Source organism: Nerophis lumbriciformis, linkage group LG15, assembly GCF_033978685.3.
Source record: "Nerophis lumbriciformis linkage group LG15, RoL_Nlum_v2.1, whole genome shotgun sequence".
Classification (NCBI taxonomy): Eukaryota; Metazoa; Chordata; class Actinopteri; order Syngnathiformes; family Syngnathidae; genus Nerophis; species Nerophis lumbriciformis.
In genome coordinates, this window is record NC_084562.2 from 19,994,952 (window position 1) to 20,017,500 (window position 22,549).

The 22,549-nt window shown below is 38.3% G+C and overlaps 1 protein-coding gene and 14 non-coding genes across 16 annotated transcripts in view; 1 reads left to right on the plus strand and 14 right to left on the minus strand.

Moving 5' to 3' along the window:
• LOC133615882 (ephrin type-A receptor 6-like) overlaps window positions 1–22,549 on the plus strand; it is a 252,293-nt gene that overhangs the window by 144,171 nt on the left and 85,573 nt on the right. For both annotated transcript variants that reach the window (XM_061974746.1, XM_061974747.1), the window contains exon 8: window positions 18,437–18,784. In XM_061974746.1, the coding sequence (XP_061830730.1) occupies window positions 18,437–18,784 (348 nt within the window). The remainder of the gene's footprint in view (window positions 1–18,436; window positions 18,785–22,549) is intronic.
• trnaq-cug (transfer RNA glutamine (anticodon CUG)) lies at window positions 2,619–2,690 on the minus strand. Its single transcript has one exon. It is a non-coding gene; the product is annotated as a tRNA-Gln (tRNA).
• On the minus strand, window positions 2,875–2,946 carry trnap-cgg (transfer RNA proline (anticodon CGG)). The gene has a single exon. It is a non-coding gene; the product is annotated as a tRNA-Pro (tRNA).
• On the minus strand, window positions 3,327–3,398 carry trnaq-uug (transfer RNA glutamine (anticodon UUG)). Its single transcript has one exon. It is a non-coding gene; the product is annotated as a tRNA-Gln (tRNA).
• On the minus strand, window positions 4,632–4,703 carry trnaq-cug (transfer RNA glutamine (anticodon CUG)). Its single transcript has one exon. It is a non-coding gene; the product is annotated as a tRNA-Gln (tRNA).
• Window positions 6,586–6,657, minus strand: trnap-agg (transfer RNA proline (anticodon AGG)). The gene has a single exon. It is a non-coding gene; the product is annotated as a tRNA-Pro (tRNA).
• Window positions 7,891–7,962, minus strand: trnaq-cug (transfer RNA glutamine (anticodon CUG)). The gene has a single exon. It is a non-coding gene; the product is annotated as a tRNA-Gln (tRNA).
• On the minus strand, window positions 8,155–8,226 carry trnap-ugg (transfer RNA proline (anticodon UGG)). The gene has a single exon. It is a non-coding gene; the product is annotated as a tRNA-Pro (tRNA).
• On the minus strand, window positions 8,508–8,579 carry trnap-cgg (transfer RNA proline (anticodon CGG)). Its single transcript has one exon. It is a non-coding gene; the product is annotated as a tRNA-Pro (tRNA).
• trnap-ugg (transfer RNA proline (anticodon UGG)) lies at window positions 8,894–8,965 on the minus strand. The gene has a single exon. It is a non-coding gene; the product is annotated as a tRNA-Pro (tRNA).
• On the minus strand, window positions 10,027–10,098 carry trnaq-cug (transfer RNA glutamine (anticodon CUG)). The gene has a single exon. It is a non-coding gene; the product is annotated as a tRNA-Gln (tRNA).
• Window positions 10,641–10,712, minus strand: trnap-ugg (transfer RNA proline (anticodon UGG)). The gene has a single exon. It is a non-coding gene; the product is annotated as a tRNA-Pro (tRNA).
• Window positions 11,543–11,614, minus strand: trnap-cgg (transfer RNA proline (anticodon CGG)). Its single transcript has one exon. It is a non-coding gene; the product is annotated as a tRNA-Pro (tRNA).
• On the minus strand, window positions 12,668–12,739 carry trnaq-cug (transfer RNA glutamine (anticodon CUG)). The gene has a single exon. It is a non-coding gene; the product is annotated as a tRNA-Gln (tRNA).
• trnap-cgg (transfer RNA proline (anticodon CGG)) lies at window positions 12,932–13,003 on the minus strand. The gene has a single exon. It is a non-coding gene; the product is annotated as a tRNA-Pro (tRNA).

The window sequence follows — 22,549 nt, forward strand, 5'->3', positions numbered from 1 at the left end:
TACGACGAGACCAACAAGTCCTTTTTCAGCAAGTCATGTTTCAGTACAAAATCTCATGAAATGTGACATTTTAACAGGGGACACAATCTGAAACTTGGTTAGTGTATTGCACTTTTACCACAAATGTAGATGTATGGCTATTTTTATGCATGAAAGAACTAAGGATAATAAGCTCCATCCTAAAAGAGAGAACTCATAAATTGAGGTACCACTGTATATGTGATTTTATTGATTTGCATAGATCCCTTGAGTGTGTGCTGTTTGGAAAACTGAGCATGGAGTTTAAAATCAAACTATTATCTTGAGGGCTCGTCCGGGAATTGAAGCCGAGACCTCTCGCACCCAAAGCGAGAATCATACTACTAGACCAACGAGCCCTGATTTGTGCTTTCCAAAATTCTGAATACATTTCATATTTTTTGGGACACACAATCTGGAACTGCACTTTTATTAACACAACTTTTGATTCACTACACTTTTCATGCATAAATGAACAAGCGCTTTTTCAAGAATTGAACCCCAGACCACTCGCTCCCCAGGCAAAAATCATACAACTAGACAAAACGAGACCTGAGTTGGGATTTTGCAAGAATCTCAATAAATGTTATATTATATGAAGGGACACAATCTAAAACTAGGCTTCCATATTGCACTTTTAACCCAAATTGGATTTACCAAAATGAACTAAGGCTTATGAGCTCAGTCCTAGAACCGATTGTGGTGGTAGATTTAAGTACAACAGTATTTGATTTCGTAGATTTTTATTGATTCCTTGAGTGTCTGTAGTCTGGAAAATTGAGGTAAAATTTAACATTAAGTCTCAAGTCAGAAATGTAAAGACAAGTGTGTGTATGAGGTCAAAAGTGATGAATAAACAAAGGACTTATAAACAAACAGGGGTCATAATCTGAAACTGGTTTACAACACTGCACTTTTAATACAAGTTATTATTAATTGCCTTTTTCATGCTTGAAGTAATTGAGGGGATGCTAGACCAAACACTCCAACATTGCAAGTAGGTTCTACCAAGACTTGAGTTTGGATCGCTGGATTCTAAGGACAGAGTGCTAACCGCTACACCATGATACAACAGTACATACTACCGTATTTTCCGCACTATAAGGCGCACCGGATTATTAGCCGCACCTTCAATGAATTACATATTTCATAACTTTGTCCACCAATAAGCCGCCCCGGATTATAAGCCGCGCCTACGCTGCGCTAAAGGGAATGTCAAAAAAACAGTCAGATAGTTCAGTCAAACTTTAATAATATATTGAAAACCAGCGTTCTAACAACTCTGTCCCAAAATGTACGCAAATGTGCAATCACAAACATAGTAAAATTCAAAATGGTGTAGAGCAATAGCAACATAATGTTGCTCGAACGTTAATGTCACAACACACAAAATAAACATAGCGCTCACCTTCTGAAGTTATTCTTCATTCGTAAATCCTTCGAATTCTTCGGCTTCGGTGTCCGAATTGAAAAGTTGCGCAAGCGTGGGATCCAAAATGGCCGGTTCCGTCTCGTCGAAGTCATCGGAGTCAGTGTCGCTGTTGTTGTCCAGTAGTTCTGTGAATCCTGCCTTCCGGAAAGCTCGGACCACAGTTGTGACCGAAATATCTGCCCAGGCATTTACGATCCACTGGCAAATGTTGGCGTATGTCGTCCGGCGCTGTCTGCCCGTCTTAGTGAAGGTGTGTTCGCCTTCGGAGCTGTGTGAAAAAAGCCACCCGGCCTCTTCGCGTAAACTTCCCTTAACCACTCGCTCATCTTTTCTTCATCCATCCATCCCTTCGAGTTAGCTTTTATGATGACGCCGGCTGGAAAGGTCTCTTTTGGCAAGGTCTTCCTTTTGAATATCACCATGGGTGGAAGTTAGCATGGCAAGCTAGAACCACAGTGAAGGATGACTTCTCATTCCCTGTGGTGCGAATATTCACCGTACGTGCTCCCGTTCCACAGTGCGGTTCACAGGAATATCAGTTGCTGTGAAATACGGTAGTAATCCGTGTGCGGATGGAGAGATTGCGTCTTTTTATGAACCGGATCCTTGTCGCTTAGTAGGAGCCATTTTGTGGTCTTTACAGATGTAAACAGGAAATGAAACGTACGGTGATATCCGCGCGTTTTTTCTTCTTCTTCCGGGGGCGGGTGGTTGCTTACAGTAGAAGAAGAAGCGCTTCCTGTTCTATGGGGGCGGGTGCTTTCCTTGGCGGTTGCTTGCGTAGAAGAAGAAGCGCTTCCTGTTCTACCGGGAAAAAAGATGGCGGCTGTTTACCGAAGTTGCGAGATCGAAACTTTATGAAAATGAATCGTAATAAAGCGCACCGGGTTATAAGGCGCACTGTCAGCTTTTGAGAAAATTTGTGGTTTTTAGGTGCGCCTTATAGTGCGGAAAATACGGTACTTGATTGGACTTGATCGATTTCCGTTGATCCTTTGAGTGTGCGCCTTTAAGAAAATGGAGCTAAAAGTTTAAAATCAGGTCTGAAGTTAAAAAAAAATTACAAGACTTACGACTGTGTGAGGTAAGAAGTCATGATTGAAAAAAAGAATACAAACACCAAGGCTTGCAAAAAGTAAATCAAATGAAGATCATAGCTTTCACAAGTAGGTTCCACCAAGACTTGAACTTGGATCACTGGATTCAGAGTCCAGAGTGCTAACCATTACACCATGGAACCTGCAAACTTCCATGTAAAACAAAGGGATCCAACAGTACACAGGGTATGATTTGATTTGAAAGATTTTTATTGATCCGTTGAGTGTGTGCCGTGAGAAAAAGAGAGGTTAAAGTTTAAAATTCAGTCGAAGGTCATACATTAAAAGAAACATGACTGTGAACTAACTCATGCCTGAGAAGGACAAGGGATTGTCCGGGAATTGAACCCGGGACCTCTCGCACCCGAAGCGAGAATCATACGACTAGACCAACAAGCCCTGTTTCGCTAAGTCATGTTTCAGCAGAAAATCTCATGAATTGTGACATTTTAACAGGGGACACAATCTGAAACTTGGTTAGTATATTACACTTTTACCATACATTTAGATGTATGGCTATTTTTATGCATAAAAGAACTATAAGGATTACAAGCTCCGTCCTAAAAGAGAGAGCTCATAAATTGAGGTACCACTGTATATTTGATTTGATTGATTTTCATAGATCCCTTGAGTGTTTGCAGTTTGGAAATTTGAGCTAAGAGTTTAAAATAAAGTTATAACTTTCAGGGCTTATCCAGGAATTTACCCCAACACTGCATTTTTTATTCTTTGCCTTGTTCATGCTTAAAGTAACTGAGGGAATACCAGACTAAACAAGTTGGTTCCACCAAGACTTGAACTTGGATCGCTGGATTCAAAGTCCAGAGTGCTAACCATTACACCATAGAACCTACATAATTGCTCATAAAAAAATGTGATCCTACAGTACACAGAACTGTATATTCCGGACTGTAAGGCACCCTTAAAATCTTTTTTTCCTCAAAACTCGACAGTGCGTCTAATGTACGGAATAATTCTGGTTTTGCTTACCGACCTGGAAGCAATTTTATTTGGTACATGGTGTAATGATAAGTGTGACCAGGAGGTGGCAGTCAAACATAAGAGATACGCGTAGACTGCACTATGATGGCAATATGACTCAAGTAAACAACATCAGCATGTTATATGTTTCATTGAAAATATCTAAATAAATAAAAAAATCTATCAAAATGTTTTAGTAAGCTTTGAAGCCACACCACTCGATGGATTGTACTGTGCTTCAACATTGGAGTATTATTATGGTTTGTGTGTAAGACATATTATCTGGCGTTTTGTTTCGCAATATTATGCAAAAGCAACTTTTCCTTCTAGTACCTGCTGATCTGTATTTAGGATCTGCATAAATCTGGAAAAATTGCGCAAGTTCGCCTTTGTAGTCCGTGCTGACACCGTAGTCGATAAGCTTCTTCTTTTTATCTATCTTCTTGTTATGTGACATTCATCCTCCGCTGTTGCCATTTCTAACAACAAGTCGTGTAAAGTTCTTACTTATATCTGTCAGTAAACACGCCATAAAAGCACCAAAACATACTGGTGTGATGAGTTTACATTATTCACCCAAGGAACTTTAGTTATTAGAGAGTTCCGCTCGGATGTTTTTTCACGGGACACATTTCCGGCCTTGTTGTTGTTTCCGGATGAGGAGATGCTGCTCCGTTATTGATTGAAGTAAAGTCTGAATGTCATTAAAACACTTAGCTCCATCTTTTGACACTTCTTCCACTCCCGTCCTTGCACGCTACACCGCTACAACAAAGATGACGGGGAGAAGACGCTGTCGAAGGTGAGCCGCGTAAATAAGAGCGCCCACAGAACGGCGCATCCGGAAGCGACTGTCAGAAAGCGGCTTGAAGATGATGTGTAAAACATCATCTATGCAACATTTTGACCAAAGAACCACCATTACATGTTATGTAGACCACAAGGAAGTGTTTTACATTTTAAAAAAGAAAAATCATAATATGATATTTTGTATGAAAAAAGACTTGAATAGACCCACTCATTGGCAGTGCGCCGTGTAATCAGGTGCGTCCTACAGTCCAGAAAATACGGTAAAACAAATGGGGATTGTAGCTTCCACAAGTAGGTTCCACCAAGACTTGAACTTGGATCACTGGATTCAGAGTCCAGAGTGCTAACCATTACACCATGGAACCTGCAAAAGTAGGTAAAACAAAAGGATCCAACAGTACACAGGCTTTGATTTGATTTACTGGGTTTTTATTGATCCATTGAGTGTGTGCCGTGAGAAAAAGAGAGGTTAAAGTTTAAAATGAAATGGAAAGTCGTACAGGAAAAGAAACACGACTGTGGACTAATGGCATGCCTGAAAAACAGAAGGGCTTATCCGGGAATTGAACCCGGGACCTTGCGCACCCGAAGCAAGAATCATACGACTAGGCCAACAAGCCCTTTATAGTCATGTTTCAGCAAAACATTTAATGAAATGTGACATTTTAATAGGGGCCACAATCTGAAACTTGGTCAGTATATTGCACTTTTACCACAAATTTAGATAGTTGGTTATTTTTATGCATAAAAGAACTAAGGATTACAAGCTCCATCCTAAAACAGAGAGCTCGTAAATTGAGGTACCACTGTAGATTTGATTTTATTGATTTTCATTGATCCTTTGAGTGTGTGCAGTTTGGAAAATTGATCTAAGAGTTTAATAATCAGTTATTATCTTAAGGGCTCATCCTGGAATTGAACTCAGGACCTCTCGCATCCGATGCAAGAATCATACTGTTCGACTAACAATTCCTTGAATTGGGCTTTCCAAGATTGTAAAAAAAAATTATATTTTTGGGGGGCCACACTCTGGAACTGCACTTTTATTAACACACATGTTGATTCACTACACTTTTCATGCATAAATAAACCGGAATTGTTTAAGGAATTGAACCCCAGACCACTCGCCCCCCAGGCAGAAATCATACAACTAGACCAATAATCTCAATAAATGTGATATTTTAATAGGGGACACAATCTGAAACTGGGCTTCCATATTGCACTTTTAACCCAAATTGGATTTTTTTAATACTGAAATGAACTAAGGCTTATGAGTTCAGTCCTAGAACCAATTGTGGCCGTAGAATTAAGTACAACAGTATTTGGTTTTGTAGATTTTCATTAATTCCTTGAGGTTCTGTTGTCTAGAAAATTGAGGTAAAGTTTAACATTAAGTCTCAAATGTAAAGACAACTGTGTGTATGAGGTAAAAAGTGACGAATAAACAAATGACTTATAAACAAACAGGAGTCACAATCCTAAACTGGTTTAACATAGTGCATTCTTAATTATTTTAGTTTTTATTCATTGCCAATTTATGCTTAATGTAACTGAGGGGATGCCAGACAAAACACTCCAATATTACAAGTAGATTCTACCAAGACTTGAACTTCAATCACTGGATTCCAAGGCTGGAGTGCTAACCATTACACCACGATCTTACAGTAGACTTTACTGGATTGGTGTATCCTTGATCCTTTGGGTGTGCGCCTTCAGGAAAATGGAGCTAAAAGTTTAAAATCAGGTCTAAAGTTGAAAAAAATAACAAGACTTACGACTTTGTACAAGGGGAAAAGTAATGACTGAAAACAGGAATTATAAACACAAGGGCTGAGTCCATCGGCACGCGCCCTGAAACAGTATTGTTCGACAAATCTTATGAAAGATGAGATGTAAATAGGGTACACAATCTAAAATGTTGTTACACTTTTAACCCATATTTAAATGTACTTAAGAGGTTACAAGCTCAGGCCAAAAACAAGTAGGTTCCACCAAGACTCGAACTTGTATCAATAGATTCAGAGTCAAGAGTGCTAACCATTACACCATGGAACCTGTAAAGGTAATTGTAAAACAAAGGGTTCCAACAGTACACAGGCTTTGATTTGGTTTGATAGATTTGTATTGATCTATTGAGTGTGTGCCATGAGAAAAAGAGTGGTTAAAGTTTAAAATTAAGTGTTAAGTCATACATGAAAAGACACATGACTGTGGACTAATGGAAAAACTCATGCCTGAGGAAGACAAGGGCTTGTCCGGGAATTGAACCCGGGACCTCTCGCACCCTAAGCGAGAATCATACGACTAGACCAACAAGCCCTGCAAAGCAGCATCTCAAAAAAAAATCTCATGAAATGTGACATTTTAACAGGAGACCATCTTTTACCACACATGTAGATGTTTGGCTATATTTATGTATAAAATAACTAAGGATTACAAGCTCTGTCCTAAAACAGAGAGCTTGTAAATTGAGGTACCACTATATATTTGATTTTATTGATTTTCATTGATCCCTTGGGTGTGTGCAGTTTGGTAAATGTATCTAAGAGTTTAAAATGAAGTTATCATCTTAAAGGCTTTATCCTGAAATTTTTATTCATTGCCTATTTATGCTTAAAGTAACTGAGGGGATGCCAGACTAAACACTAAACACAATTTACTTGAAAGTTTCGAGCAAGTCTCACGTCAAAAATGAAACTGGCTGTGTGAGGTAAGAAGTCATGATTGAAAAAAGGAATACAAACACCAAGGCTTGCAAAAAGTAAGTCAAATGGAGATCATAGCTTTGACAAGTAGGTTCCACCAAGACTAGAACCTACAAACTTCTGTTTGTTTTATAAGTTCTTTGCTTATTAATCACTTTTGACCTCATACACAAATTGTGTTACACTTTTAATCCATATTTAAATGTACTTTAAAGGGTTACGAGCTCAGGCAAAAAACAATTTGTGTTAGTAAATGTATTTACCACTGTATTTGGTTTTATTTGATGGATCTTCATTGATCCCTTGAGCGTCTGCTGTTTGGAAAATTGAGCTAAAAGTTTCGAGCAAGTCTCACGTCACAAATGAAAAAAAGAATACAAACACCAAGGCTTGTAAAAAGTAAATTAAATGGAGATCATAGCTTTGACAAGGACGTTCCACCAAGACTTGATCTTGGATCACTGGATTCAGAGTGCAGATTGCTAACCATTACACCATGGAGCTTGCCTTTTTCCGGCTTAAAGTAACCGAGGTGATGCCAGACTAAACACTCCAATATTACTAGTAGGTTCTACCAAGACTTGAACTTGGATCACTGAATTCTAAGGACAGAGTGCTAACCGTTACACCATGATACTACAGTACACACTCCTTGACTGGACGAGATCGATTTTCGTTGATCCTTTGAGTGTGCGCCTTTAGGAAATCGGAGCTAAAAATTTGAAGTAAAAAAAAAAAATGACAAGACTTACAACTGTGTGAGGTAAGAAGTCATGATTGAAAAAAGGGATACAAACACCAAGGCTTGCAAAAAGTAAATCAAAAAGAGATCATAGCTTTCACAAGTAGGTTCCACCAAGACTTGAACTTGGATCACTGGATTCAGAGTCCAGAGTGCTAACCATTACACCATGGAACCTGCGAAAGACCAAGTAAAACAAAGGGATCCAACAGTACACAAGGTATGATTTGATTTGATAGATTTATATTGATCCATTGAGTGTGTGCCGTGAGAAAAAGAGCGGTTAAAGTTTGAAATTAAATCGTAAGTCATACAGGAAAATACCCACGACTGTGGACTCTTGGAAAAACTCATGTCTGAAAAACTTAGGGGCCTGTCCGGGAATTGAACCCGGGACCTCTCGCACCCAAAGCGAGAATCATACGACTAGACCAACAAGCCCTGCAAAGTCACGGTTCAGCAAAGAATCTCATGAAATTTTGAGATTTTAACAGGGTACACAATCTGAAACTTGGTTAGTATATTGCACTTTTACCATAAATTTAGATATTTGGCTATTTTTATGCATAAAAGAACTAAGGATTACAAACTCTGTCGTAAAACAGAGAGCTTGTAAATTGAGGTACCATTGTGTATTTGATTTTATTGATATCTATAGATCCCTTGAGTGTGTGCAGTTTGTAAAATTGAGCTGAGAGTTTAAAATGAAGTTAGTATCTTAAGGGCTTGTCCGGGAATTGAACCCGGGACCTCTCACACCCGAAGCGAGAATCATACGACTAGACCAACAAGCCCTGGTTTATTCAATCCAAAATTTTGAAAAAAATGTTTCTTTTTTTGGGGGGGACACTGGAACTACACTTTTATTAACACAAATTTTGATTCACTACACTTTTTTTGCATAAATGAACAAGATTTTTTTCAGGAATTGATCCCCAGACCTTTGGGATTTGCAAGACTCTCAATAAATGGGATATTTTAACACTTGGCTTCCATATTGCATTTTTAACCCAAAAGAGAGGTTAAAGTTTAAAATTAAGTCGTAAGTCATACAGGTAAAGAAGCACGACTGTGGACCAACGGAAAAAATCATTCCTGAGAAAGACAAGGGCTTGTCCGGGAATTGAACCCGGGACCTCTCGCACCCAAAGCGAGAATCATACGACTAGACCAACAAGCCCTGTAAAGTAATGTTTCAACAAAAAATCTCATGAAATGTGACATTTTAACAGGGGACACAGACGACTGAAACTTGGTTAGTATATTGCACTTTTACCACAAATGTAGATGTATGGCTATTTTTATGCATAAAAGAACTAAGGATTACAAGCTCCGTCCTCGACCAACGAGCCCTGAATAGTGCTTTCCAAAAATATGAAACATTTTTATAGTTTTGCAGGACACAATCTGGAACTGCACTTTTATTAACACAAACTTTGATTCACTACACTTTTCATGCATAAATGAACTAGAGCTTTTTCAGGAATTGAACCCCAGACCACTCGACCCCCGAGGCAAAAATCATACAACTAGACCAAGAATCTCAATAAATGGGATATTTTAATCGGGGACGGAATCTGAAACTGGGCTTCCATATTGCACTTTTAACCCAAATTGGATTTTAAATACCACAATGAACTAAGGCTTATGAGCTCAGTCCTAGAACCAATTGTTGTGGTAGATTTAAGTACAACAGTATTTGATTTCGTAGATTTTCTTTGATTCCTTGAGTGTCTGTAGTGTGGAAAATTGAGGTAAAGTTTAACATTAAGTCTCAAGTCACAAATGTAAAGACAAGTGTGTGTATGAGGTCAAAAGTGATGAATAAACAAAGGACTTATAAACAAACAGGGGTCACAATCTGAAACTAATACAAGTTTTTGTTCTTTGCCTTTGTCATGTATAAACCAACTGAGGGGATGCCAGACTAAACACTCAAACATAAAAAGTAGGTTCGACTAAGACTTGAACTTGAATCGCTGGATTCTAAGAACAGAGTGCTAACCATTACACCATGATAGTACAGTACACAGTACTTGTTTGAACTTGTTTGATTTTCGTTGATCCTTTTAGTGTGCGCCTTTAGGAAAATGGAGCTAAAAGTTTAAAATCAGGTCTGAAGTTTAAAAAAAATGACAAGACTTACAACTGTGTGAGGTAAGAAGTCATGATTGAAAAAAGGAATACAAAAACCAAGGCTTGCAAAAAGTAAATCAAAATGAGATCGTGTCTTTCACAAGTAGGTTCCACCAAGACTTGAACTTGGATCACTGGATTCAGAGTCCAGAGTGCTAACCATTACACCATGGAACCTGCAAAAGACCAAGTAAAACAAAGGGATCCAACAGTACACAGGGTATGATTTGATTTGATAGATTTTTATTGATCCATTGAGTGTGTGCCGTGAAAGAGAGGTTAAATTTTAAAATTAAGTGGAAAGTCATACATGAAAAGACACATGACTGTGGACTAATGGAAAAACTCATGCTTGAGGAAGACAAGGGCTTGTCCGGGAATTGAACCCAGGACCTCTCGCACCCGAAGCGAGAATCATACAACTAGACCAAAAAGCCCTGCAAAGTCATCGTTCAGCAGATAATCTCATGAAATCTTGAGATTTTAACAGGAGACACAATCTGAAACTTGGTTAGTATATTGCACTTTTACCATAAATTTAGATATTTGGCTATTTTTATGCATAAAAGAACTAAGGATTACAAACTCTGTCCTAAAACAGAGAGCTCGTAAATTGAGGTACCACTGTATATTTGATTTCATTGATATCTATAGATCCCTTGAGTGTGTGCAGTTTGTAAAATTGAGATGAGAGTTTAAAATCTAAGTTGTTATCTCAAGGGCTTGTCCGGGAATTGAACCCGGGACCTCTCGCACCCAAAGCGAGAATCATACTACTAGACCAACAAGCCCTGACTTTTTTCTTTCCTAAATTCTGAAAAATATTGATATTTTTTGGGGGACACACTCTGGAACTACACTTTTATTAACACATATTATCACTACACTTTTTTTGCATAAGTGAACATGATTTTTTTTCAGGAATTGATCCCCAGACCATTGGGATTTTGAAAGAATCTCAATACATGTGATATTATAACACTGGGCTTACATATTGCATTTTTAACCCAAATTCGATTTACCACAATTTTTTTAATATCGAAATGAATTAAGGCTTATGAGCTCAGTCCTAGAACCAATTGTGGTGGTAGATTTAAGTACAACAGTATTTGATTTCGTAGATTTTCATTGATTCCTTGAGTGTCTGTTGTCTGGAAAATTGAGGTAAAGTTTAACATTAAGTCTCAAGTCACAAATGTAAAGACAAGTGTGTGTATGAGGTCAAAAGTGATGAATAAACAAAGGACTTATAAACAAACAGGGGTCACAATCTGAAACGGGTCCACGACATTGCACTTTTAATACAAGTTTATATTCATTGCCTTTTTCATGCTTAAAGTAACTGGAGATCATTGCTCTTTCAAGTAGGTTCCACCAAGACTTGAACTTGGATTAGTGTCCAGAGTGCTAACCATTACACCATGGAAACTGCAACAAACTTGGTATAACAGAGGGATCCAACAGTACACAGGGTTTGATGTGATTTGATAGATGTTTATTGATCCATTGAGTGTGTGCTGTGAGAAAAAGAGAGGTTAAAGTTTACTATTAAGTCGTAAGTCATACAGGAAAAGAAACACGACTGTGGACCAACGGAAAAACTCATGCGTGAGAAAGACTAGGGCTTGTCCAGGAATTGAACCCGGGACCTCTCGCACCCGAAGCGAGAATCATACGACTAGACCAACAAGCCCTGTAAAGTTATGTTTCAGCAAAAAATCTCATGAAATGTGACATTTTAACAAGGGACACAGACGACTGAAACTTGGTTAGTATATTGCACTTTTACCACAAATTTAGAAGTATGGCTATTTTTATGCATAAAAGAACTCAGGATTACAAGCTCCGTCCTCGACCAACGAGCCCTGAATAGTGCTTTCCAAAAATATGAAACATTTTTATAGTTTTGCGGGACACAATCTGGAACTGCACTTTTATTAACACAAATTTTGATTCACTACACTTTTCATGCATAAATGAACTAGAGCTTTTTCAGGAATTGAACCCCAGACCACTCGACCCCCGTGGCAGAAATCATACAACTAGACCAATAATCTCAATAAATGGGATATTTTAATCGGGCACGGAATCTGAAACTGGGCTTCCATATTGCACTTTTAACCCAAATTGGATTTTAAATACCACAATGAACTAAGGCTTATGAGCTCAGTCCTAGAACCAATTGTGGTGGTAGATTGAAGTACAACAGTAATTGATTTCGTAGATTTTCATTGATTCCTTGAGTTTCTGTAGTGTGGAAAATTGAGGTAAAGTTTAACATTAAGTCTCAAGTCACAAATGTAAAGACAAGTGTGTATATGAGGTCAAAAGTGATGAATAAACAAAGGACTTATAAACAAACAGGGGTCACAATCTGAAACTAATACAAGTTTTTGTTCTTTGCCTTTGTCATGTATAAAGCAACTGAGGGGATGCCAGACTAAACACAAAAAGTAGGTTCGACTAAGACTTGAACTTGGATCGCTGGATTCTAAGGACAGAGTGCTAACCATTACACCATGATACTACACTACACAGTACTTAACCATACTTGATCGATATTCGTTGATCCTTTGAGTGTGCGCCTTTAAGAAAATGGAGCTAAAAGTTTAAAATCAGGTCTGAAGTTTAAAAAAAATGACAAGACTTACAACTGTGTGAGGTAAGAAGTCATGATTGAAAAAAGGAATACAAACACCAAGGTTTGCAAAATGAAAATCAAAGGGAGATCATCGCTTTCACAAGTAGGTTCCACCAAGACTTGAACTTGGATCACTGGATTCAGAGTCCAGAGTGCTAACCATTACACCATGGAACCCGCAAACGCCTACTTATAACAAAGTGATCCAACAGTACACAAGCTCTGATTTGGTTTGATAGATTTTTATTGATCCATTGAGTGTGTGCCGTGAGAAAAAGAGAGATTAAAGTTTAAAATTAAGTGGAAAGTCATACAGGAAAAGACATACGACTGTGGACTAATTGAAAAACTCATGCCTGAGAAAGACAAGGGCTTGTCCGGGAATTGAACCCGGGACCTCTCGCACCCGAAACGAGAATCATACGACTAGACCAACAAGCCCTGCAAAGTTCACAGGTTAGCTACACCGTTTTATAAGCCGCAGGATGCAAAGGAATTTACCGGAACTAAATAATAGCCATTCTACAGTGGGAGCGCTATTTGATATGTAAATCTGTGCTAAATCTCCGCTGTCGAATTATGCAACTGGTAGCTGTTTTCGACATTTTGACAAAGGTCTGCTCCTCATTCTCCGTTTCACCGCAGGTTCTGACTCAGTCTTTCTCCCCTGGAGGGTGCTCCTGACTTTCAGGCGCTCCTTTAGCTTGAGTCTTTCAAGTTTGTTTTTTTTCCATCCGAACTCTGATCAAAACTCCTTGTTCTTCCAAGTCAGAATCATGAAAACAACGGCTGCCAATTTCAGTCCTCTCACCTGGTCCGCCCAAAGTTAAAGTACCAATGATTGTCACACACACTCTAGGTGTGGCAAAATTCTTCCCTTGATGACCCCCCGGGAGGTGAGGGGAGCAGTGGGCAGAAGCAGTGGCCGCGCCCAGGAATAATTTTTGGTAATTTAACTCCCAATTCCAACCCTTGATGCTGAGTGCCAAGCAGGGAGGTAATGGCTCCCATTTTTATAGTTTTTGGTATGACGGGGTTTGAACTCACAGGGCGGACACTCTAACCACTAGGACACTGAGTAGGTTTTATCCTTTAGACTGGAGAGGTCCAGACTTTCCTCCTATTGCCGTCATTTGGAAACGTACGCAGGCCTACCCCTTCTTTAGTCGCTACAACCTGCAACAATTCCTACATATTTGATCATTCTTTCAAACTGTGCGCGAAAATAACCTGATTCGGGATGAAGATGCTACCAAAACACAAACTACGCTAGAGATATCCGATAAGATCGGACTGCCGATATTATCGGCCGATAAATGCTTTAAAATGTAATATCGGAAATTATCGGTATCGGTTTCCTAAAGTAAAATGTATAACTTTTTAAAACGCTGCTGTACGGAGTGGTACACGGACGTAGGGAGAAGTACAGAGCAGTTGCGTCTCCCAATTTTCCCGGGAGACTCCCGAATTTCAGTACCCCTCCCGAAAATCTCCCGGGACAACCATTCTCCCGAATCTCTCCCGATTTCCACCCAGACAACAATATTGGGGGCGTGCCTTAAAGGCACTGCCTTTGCGTGCCGGCCCAATCACATAATATCTACGATTTTTCACACACACACAAGTGAATGCAAGTCATACTTGGTCAACAGCCATGCAGGTCACACTGAGGGTGGCCGTATAAACAACTTTAACACTGTTACAAATATGCACCACACTGTGAACCCACACCAAACAAGAATGACAAACACATTTCGGGAGAACATCCGCACCGTAACACAACATAAACACAACAGAACAAATACCCGGAAGCCCTTGCAGAACTAACTCTTCCGGGACGCTACAATATACCGTATTTTTTGGACTATAAGTCGCAGTTTTTTTCATAGTTTTGCCGGGGGTGCGACTTATACTCAGGAGCGACCTATGTGTGAAATTATTAACACATTACCGTAAAATATCAAATAATATTATTTAGCTCATTCACGTAAGAGACTAGACGTATAAGATTTCATGGGATTTAGCGATTAGGAGTGACAGATTGTTTGGTAAACGTATAGCATGTTCTATATGTTGTAGTTATTAGAATGACTCTTACCATAATATGTTACGTTAACATACCAGGCACGTTCTCAGTTGGTTATTTATGCCTCATATAACGTACACTTATTCAGCCTGTTGTTCACTATTCTTTATTTATTAGGGACCGAGTCCCTTTGGGACAGAGGACCCTATTAAATTTCTAGTGTTTTATTATTATACCGCCGCCTCTTTGAGCTGTAATTTGACCCCCTTAACATGCTTCAAAACTCACCAAATTGGACACACACATCAGGACTGGAAAAAATTGCGATCTAATCAAAAAACCAAACCCCAAAACTCAAAATTCTTTATTTATTTTAAATTGCCTTTCAAATGTCTATTCTTGATGTTGGGTTTTATCAAATAAATTTCCCCCCAAAAATGCGACGTATTCTCAGCGCGACTTATATATGTTTTTTTTCCTTCTTTATTATGCATTTTCGGCCGGTGCGACTTATACTCCGGAGCGACTTATACTTCGAAAAATAGGGCACACCCCCCCAACTCAACCCCGCCCACCTCAACCTCCTCATGTCCCAAATTCCAAGCTGCTGTTTTGAGGCATGTTAAAAAAAATAATGCACTTTGTGACTTCAATAATAAATATGGCAGTGCCATGTTGGCATTTTTTTCCATAACTTGAGTTGATTTATTTTGGAAAACCTTGTTACATTGTTTAATGCATCCAGCGGGGCATCACAACAAAATTAGGCATAATAATGTGTTAATTCCACGACTGTATATATCGGTATCGGTTGATATCGGTATCGGTAATTAAGAGTTGGACAATATCGGATATCGGTAAAAAAGCCATAATCGGACATCTCCAGACTACGCAATATGACATAAAGGTGGGCTTTTCAAAATGTGCTGAAACTCGTTAAAAAAACAATCCTAAAATCTTGACATTGTCTAATTTTACCTGTAGACAACATTTCTAGGTCCAGAATGATTAAAAAAAGTGCCGATGATGCCCTTTAATGAACTGTGTCCCTAGGATTAAGTGCGGAGTCAATGTACGGCTTCATCCAAGCCTCTGCAGGAGGGAATGCGTTTTATACAAAACTTAAAAATATATCTGTCAAATTGGCCCTCGGCGTGTTGGAACGAAACGCGGTCTTCTGACCACCACCCACTCACCCGCCTACGTCGTTCTTAAATACCTACTTCAGTTCTGTACCCTTTGCCAACTACGAGACGTCATCACCGAGTAAGGCACCTTATCCAGAATCGCTCACGTCTTTTAAAAATCCATAGTTTGTTGTGCTCAAAGGCCTCAGGAGTGCTTTGTATTTGGTGAGTGAGTACATTAATGTGGAGCTTAACGCCTTCCCACTGACATACAAGCCTGCTGAGAACAGGGTTGAGTCCGAGAATCTGTACGCATTGCAGTTCATTTCTGTCATTGCACAATTGTCCCTCGCCACGTCCTACTTCCAACTTTATTGCAGTTTTTTTGAAAGGGGAACATTATCACCAGACCTATGTAAGCGTCAATATATACCTTGATGTTGCAGAAAAAAGACCATATATTTTTTTAACCGATTTCCGAACTCTAAATGGGTGAATTTTGGCGAATTAAACGCCTTTCTAATATTCGCTCTTGGAGCGATGACGTCACAACGTGGCGTCACATCGGGAAGCAATCCGCCATTTTCTCAAACACCGAGTCAAATCAGCTCTGTTATTTTCCGTTTTTTCGACTGTTTTCCGTACCTTGGAGACATCATGCCTCGTCGGTGTGTTGTCGGAGGGTGTAACAACACGAACAGGGACGGATTCAAGTTGCACCAGTGGCCCAAAGATGCGAAAGTGGCAAGAAATTGGATGTTTGTTCTGCACACTTTACTGACGAAAGCTATGCTACGACAGATGGCAAGAATGTGTGGATATCCTGCGACACTCAAAGCAGATGCATTTCCAACGATAAAGTCAAAGAAATCTGCCGCCAGACCCCCATTGAATCTGCCGGAGTGTGTGAGCAATTCAGGGACAAAGGACCTCGGTAGCACGGCAAGCGATGGCGGCAGTTTGTTCCCGCAGACGAGCGAGCTAAACCCCCTACCGACCCTAGCTTCCCTGGCCTGCTGACATCAACTCCAAAACTGGACAGATCAGCTTTCAGGAAAAGAGCGCGGATGAGGGTATGTCTACAGAATATATTAATTGATGAAAATTGGGCTGTCTGCACTCTCAAAGTGCATGTTGTTGCCAAATGTATTTCATATGCTGTAAACCTAGTTCATAGTTGTTAGTTTCCTTTAATGCCAAACAAACACATACCAATCGTTGGTTAGAAGGCGATCGCCGAATTCGTCCTCGCTTTCTCCCGTGTCGCTGGCTGTCGTGTCGTTTTCGTCGGTTTCGCTTGCATACGGTTCAAACCGATATGGCTCAATAGCTTCAGTTTCTTCTTCAATTTCGTTTTCGCTACCTGCCTCCACACTACAACCATCCGTTTCAATACATGCGTAATCTGTTGAATCGCTTAAGCCGCTGAAATCCGAGTCTGAATCCGAGCTAATGTCGCTATAGCTTGCTGTTCTATGCGCCATGTTTGTTTGTATTGGCATCACTATGTGATGTCACAGGAAAATGGACGGGTGTTTATAACGATGGTTAAAATCAGGCACTTTGAAGCTTTTTTTAGGGATATTACGTGATGGGTAAAATTTTGAAAAAAAACTTCGAAAAATATAAAAAGCCACTGGGAACTGATTTTTAATGGTCTTAACCCTTCTGAAATTGTGATAATGTTCCCCTTTAAAGCATATTCTATATAATGTTGACCCAAATTAAGCTGTTTCAATCACAATTAAGCCTGCCAACAGCGTTGAATGGGCAAGCATGACGCTTCCCGAAAAATTTTCAGGAAAATCGTAGCATCTGTAATGTTGTAATTCTACACCACAAGGGGGCGATAATGGAGCCGCGGTAGTTAAAGTTAATGTACCAATGATTGTCACACACACATTAGGTGTAGCGAAATTATTTTCTGCATTTGACCCATCACCCTTGATCACCCCCTGGGAGGTGAGGGGAGCAGTGAGCAGCAGCAGTGGCTGCGCCCAGGAATCATTTTTGGTGATTTAACCCCCAATTACAACCCTTGATACTGAGTGTCAAGCAGGGAGGTAATGGGTCCCATTTTTATGGTGTTTGGTATCACTCGGCCGGGGTTTGAACTCACAACCTGTCATGTAGTTGCATCCCATCCGACACTCCGACCCACCATCGAACATTTCAGGAAGCATGTGGAAGTTGCAGTTTTTCCCCACAGGGGGGCGATAATGCCGCCACTGCTGGAATGCAGTTGCAACCAACCCACCATCAAAAATTTCAGGAAGATCGGAGCATGTCGGAGGAAGTTATGGCTGTTATAGTTTTTCACCACAAGGGGGCGATAACACCGCCACTGCTGGAATGCAGTGGCATCCCACCATCAAAAAATGTCAAGAAGGTCGGAACATGTAGATGGAAGTTATGGCTGTTATTGTTTTTCACCACAAGGGGGCGACGATACCGCCACTGCATGAATGCGGTTGCATCCCACCCGACACTCCGACACACCATCGAAAATTTCTGGAAGATCGGAGCGTGTAGAAGGAAGTTATGGCTGTCATTGTTTTTCACCACAAGGGGGCGATAGGGAATGCATTTATGTCCTGTGCTGGAGCCTATCTCAGCTGCATTGGGGCGGAAGGCGGTGTACACCCTGGACAAGTCACCACCTCATCACAGCACTTTGCCAATCAAGCTATCTAACAGGGGTTATTTCTCCTCACTCCCCAGGGCCTCCGTCAGCACCCAGGAACTTGGTGTCCCTGATCAACGACACCGCCCTCTTCCTGCAGTGGATGCCTCCCAGCGACACGGGGGGCCGGGGGGACGTGGTCTACAACGTCCTGTGCCAGCGCTGCGAGGGCGACGGTGGCGGCGGCGTGACGCACTGCGAGCCGTGCGAGGCCGACCTGAGGTTCATCCCGCGGCCGCTGGGTCTGACGGGCATCTCGGTGGCCGTACTGGACTTTGCCACGCCCGCCAACTACACTTTCCTGGTGGAGGCTGTGAACGGCGTCTCCGGGCTGGCGGTGGCTGCACGCGCGCTGATAAACGTCACCGTCAACACGCACCAAGCAGGTGAGTTAAACTTTCTTATTTTTGTCTTTTTTCTTCTTTTTGCATGAATGGATTGTAGCTTTGATTGATTGATTGAAACTTGTATTAGTAGATTGCACAGTACAGTACATATTCTGTACAATTGACCACTAAATGGTAACACCCCAATAAGATTTTCAACTTGTTTTGGGGTCCACGTTAATCAATTCATGTTTGAGGTGAAATCAATAAGTACATAAGTGGCATTTTATATGGAAAAACTGGTAACTTGTGCTTACTTATGCTTCCTAAATTTCAATTTAAACCAAAATGTTACAAATTTCACAACAAGTGTAATTAGTTTTCGTAACATTGGAAGTCAGATCAAAGTCATTCTTCTATTTTTGGGGCAACATTTAACCTCATAATTATTTCTATTTATTCAATAGTAAAATTGTTGTTAGTTTTTTTTTTTCACCATATGATATTAAATAAGCAGGGTGTTATTTTTTTATTTAATATATTTTCTTTTTTCAAAATTGTTTTATTTATGGAAAAAAAACATTCTGCTTATTCAATAAACGTGAATAATTAAATAGTGAAATTATGCCAAAAACACCCTGCTTATTTTGTTTGTTTGTTTCCATTACATTTATTGAATAAGCATGGTGTTAATTTTTATTTAATTTATTTTCTATTTCCCCCCCCTTTTTTATTTATTAAACAAACACCCTGCTTATTTTTTTCCACTTATAATTATTTACATTTATTGAATAAGCAGGGTGTTATTTTTTATTTAATTTATTTTCTATTTCCCTCCCCTTTTTTATTTATTAAACCAACACCCTGCTTATTTTTTTTTTCACTTATAATTATTTACATTTATTGAATAAGCACAGTGTTATTTTTTATTTAATTTATTTTCCTTTTTTCCCTTTTTTACATTTATGAAACTAACACCCTGCTTATTTTTTTCCTTTCCACTATATAATTATTTACATTTATTGAAAGGCAGGGTGTTATTTTTATTTTTTTTCTCCTCTTTTTTTTTAATGAAACAAACACCCTGCGTATGTTGTTTGTTTGTTTCCACTATATAATTATTTACATTTATTGAATGAGCATGGTGTTATTTTTTATTTAATTTATTTTCTTATTTCACCGCTTTTTTTTATTTATGAAACAAACCCTGCTTATTATTATTATTATTATTATTATTTATTTATTTATTTTTTTATTATTTATTTTTTTACTATTTATTTTTTTACTATATAATTATTTAAATGTATTGAATAAGCTGGGTGTTATTTTTAATTTAATTTATTTTCTTTTTTATTTATGAAACAAAACACCCTGCTTATTTTTTATTTTTTTTCACTATATAATTATTTACATTTATTGAATAAGCAGCGTGCTATTTTTTATTTAATTTATTTTCTTTTTTTCCACCCTTTTTATTTATGAAACAAACACCCTGCTTATTTTGTTAGTTTTTTCCCACTATATAATTATTAAGCAGGAACCTATTTTTTATTTAATTTATTTTCTTTTTTTTTTTTATGTTTTCCCTTTTTTTATTTATGAAAAAAAAGAATAAATGTAAATAATTAAATAGTGAAATTATGCCGAAAAAATTGAAGAATTCCGATGATCTGTGCTCTAATGTTGCGAAATGTTTAAATTATTACACTTGTGTGTGTAATTTGTAACATTTTAGTTGAAATTAAAATTTTAGAATTGTTTTCTTTTTTTCTTAAAAAGAAGAAGAATATAATAATAATAATAATAATAATAATAAAGAATAATCAATGCCCGATACAATATTTTCACTTCTGATTGTACGCTCATATTGTAGCGTTGAACATTGTCTGATACTGATATTGATCCGATACGATATCAGCATGAATCGGACATTTTATTATTTGGTCGTGTGTGACGTTCAAAAAGGTTTGTTTATATGTATAAACAACTTTCTGCGACGCTGCCACAAAAAGACGTGTTTTATGCCACTCCTTCTTTGTCTCATTTTGTCCACCAAACGTTTTATGCTGTGCACGAATGCACAAAGGTGAGCTTTGTTGATGTTATTGACTTGTTGGAGGGCTAATCAGGCATATTTGGTCACTGCATGACTGCAAGCTAATCGATGCTAACATGCTATTTATGCTAGCTGTGTGTACATATTGCATCATTATGCCTCGTTTGTAGCTATATTTGAGCTCATTTAATTTCCTTTACTTATGTCCTCTGTGTATTTACTTTATTGTTCCATGTCTCATGACACATTATCTGTATGTAATATTGGCAGCATTTCTGATAGTTGCTAGTGTGCCATGTTGTTCCAGACCACAGCAAACGCTACCCAGTTTGCAAAGATTGTAATAAATCCATTAGAAGAAGACAGCCTGCCGTTTAATTTCACTTGGACACACACATCTATACCTTTGGCCATTCTGAGCCAGTCATTTCCAGGAGTTATCTCACCCTCTGAGAAGTTTACAATGTTGTAAAAATGTGTAGATTAAATATTACATTTCAGTCAACGCAGATTTGCGTCAGCCTGCGACACATAATAATTTTGATCGTAGGCTAATATAGCTAATATAGACACTGACATCATATGTTGTCTTCATTATAACACTTATGTAAGAATTTTAGAGTAATTTTGATAGTAGGCTAATATAGCTAATTAGCCACTTACATCATGTGTTGTCTTCTTTATAACACTTATATAATTATTTTAAAGTCATTTTGATAGTAGGCTAATATAGACACTTACATCATGTGTTGTCTTCTTTATAACACTTATATAAGACTTTTAAAGTCATTTTGATAGTAGGCTAATATAGGGACTATGGACACATCATGTGTTGTTGTCTTCATTATATCACTTATATAAGACTTTTAAATTAATTTTGATAGTAGGCTAATATAGCTAATTAGCCACTTATGTCATGTGTTGTCTTCTTTATAACACTTATAAAGGACTTTTAAAGTCATTTTGATAGTAGGCTAATATAGACACATCATGTGTTGTCTTCATTATAACACTTATATAAGACTTTTAAATTAATTTTGATAGTAGGCTAATATAGCTAATTAGCCACTTACGTCATGTGTTGTCTTTTTTGTAATACTTATATAGGACTTTTAAAGTCATTTTGATAGTAGGCTAATATAGACACTTACATCATGTGTTGTCTTCATTATAACACTTATATAAGACTTTTAAAGTCATTTTGATAGTAGGCTAATATAGACACTTACATCATGTGTTGTCTTCATTATAACACTTATATAAGACTTTTAGTCATTTTGATAGTAGGCTAATATAGACACATCATGTGTTGTCTTCATTATAACACTTATATAAGACTTTTAAATTAATTTTGATAGTAGGCTAATATAGCTAATTAGCCACTTATGTCATGTGTTGTCTTCTTTGTAACACTTATATAGGACTTTTAAAGTCCTTTTGATAGTAGGCTAATATAGACACTTACATCATGTGTTGTCTTCATTATAACACTTATATAAGACTTTTAAAGTCATTTTGATAGTAGGCTAATATAGACACTTACATCATGTGTTGTCTTCATTATAACACTTATATAAGACTTTTAGTCATTTTCATAGTAGGCTAATATAGACACTTACATCATTTGTTGCCTTCATTATAACACTTATATAAGACTTTTAAAGTCATTTTGATAGTAGGCTAATATAACTAATTAGCCACTTACGTCATGTGTTGTCTTCTTTATAACACTTATATAGGACTTTTAAAGTAATTTTGATAGTAGGCTA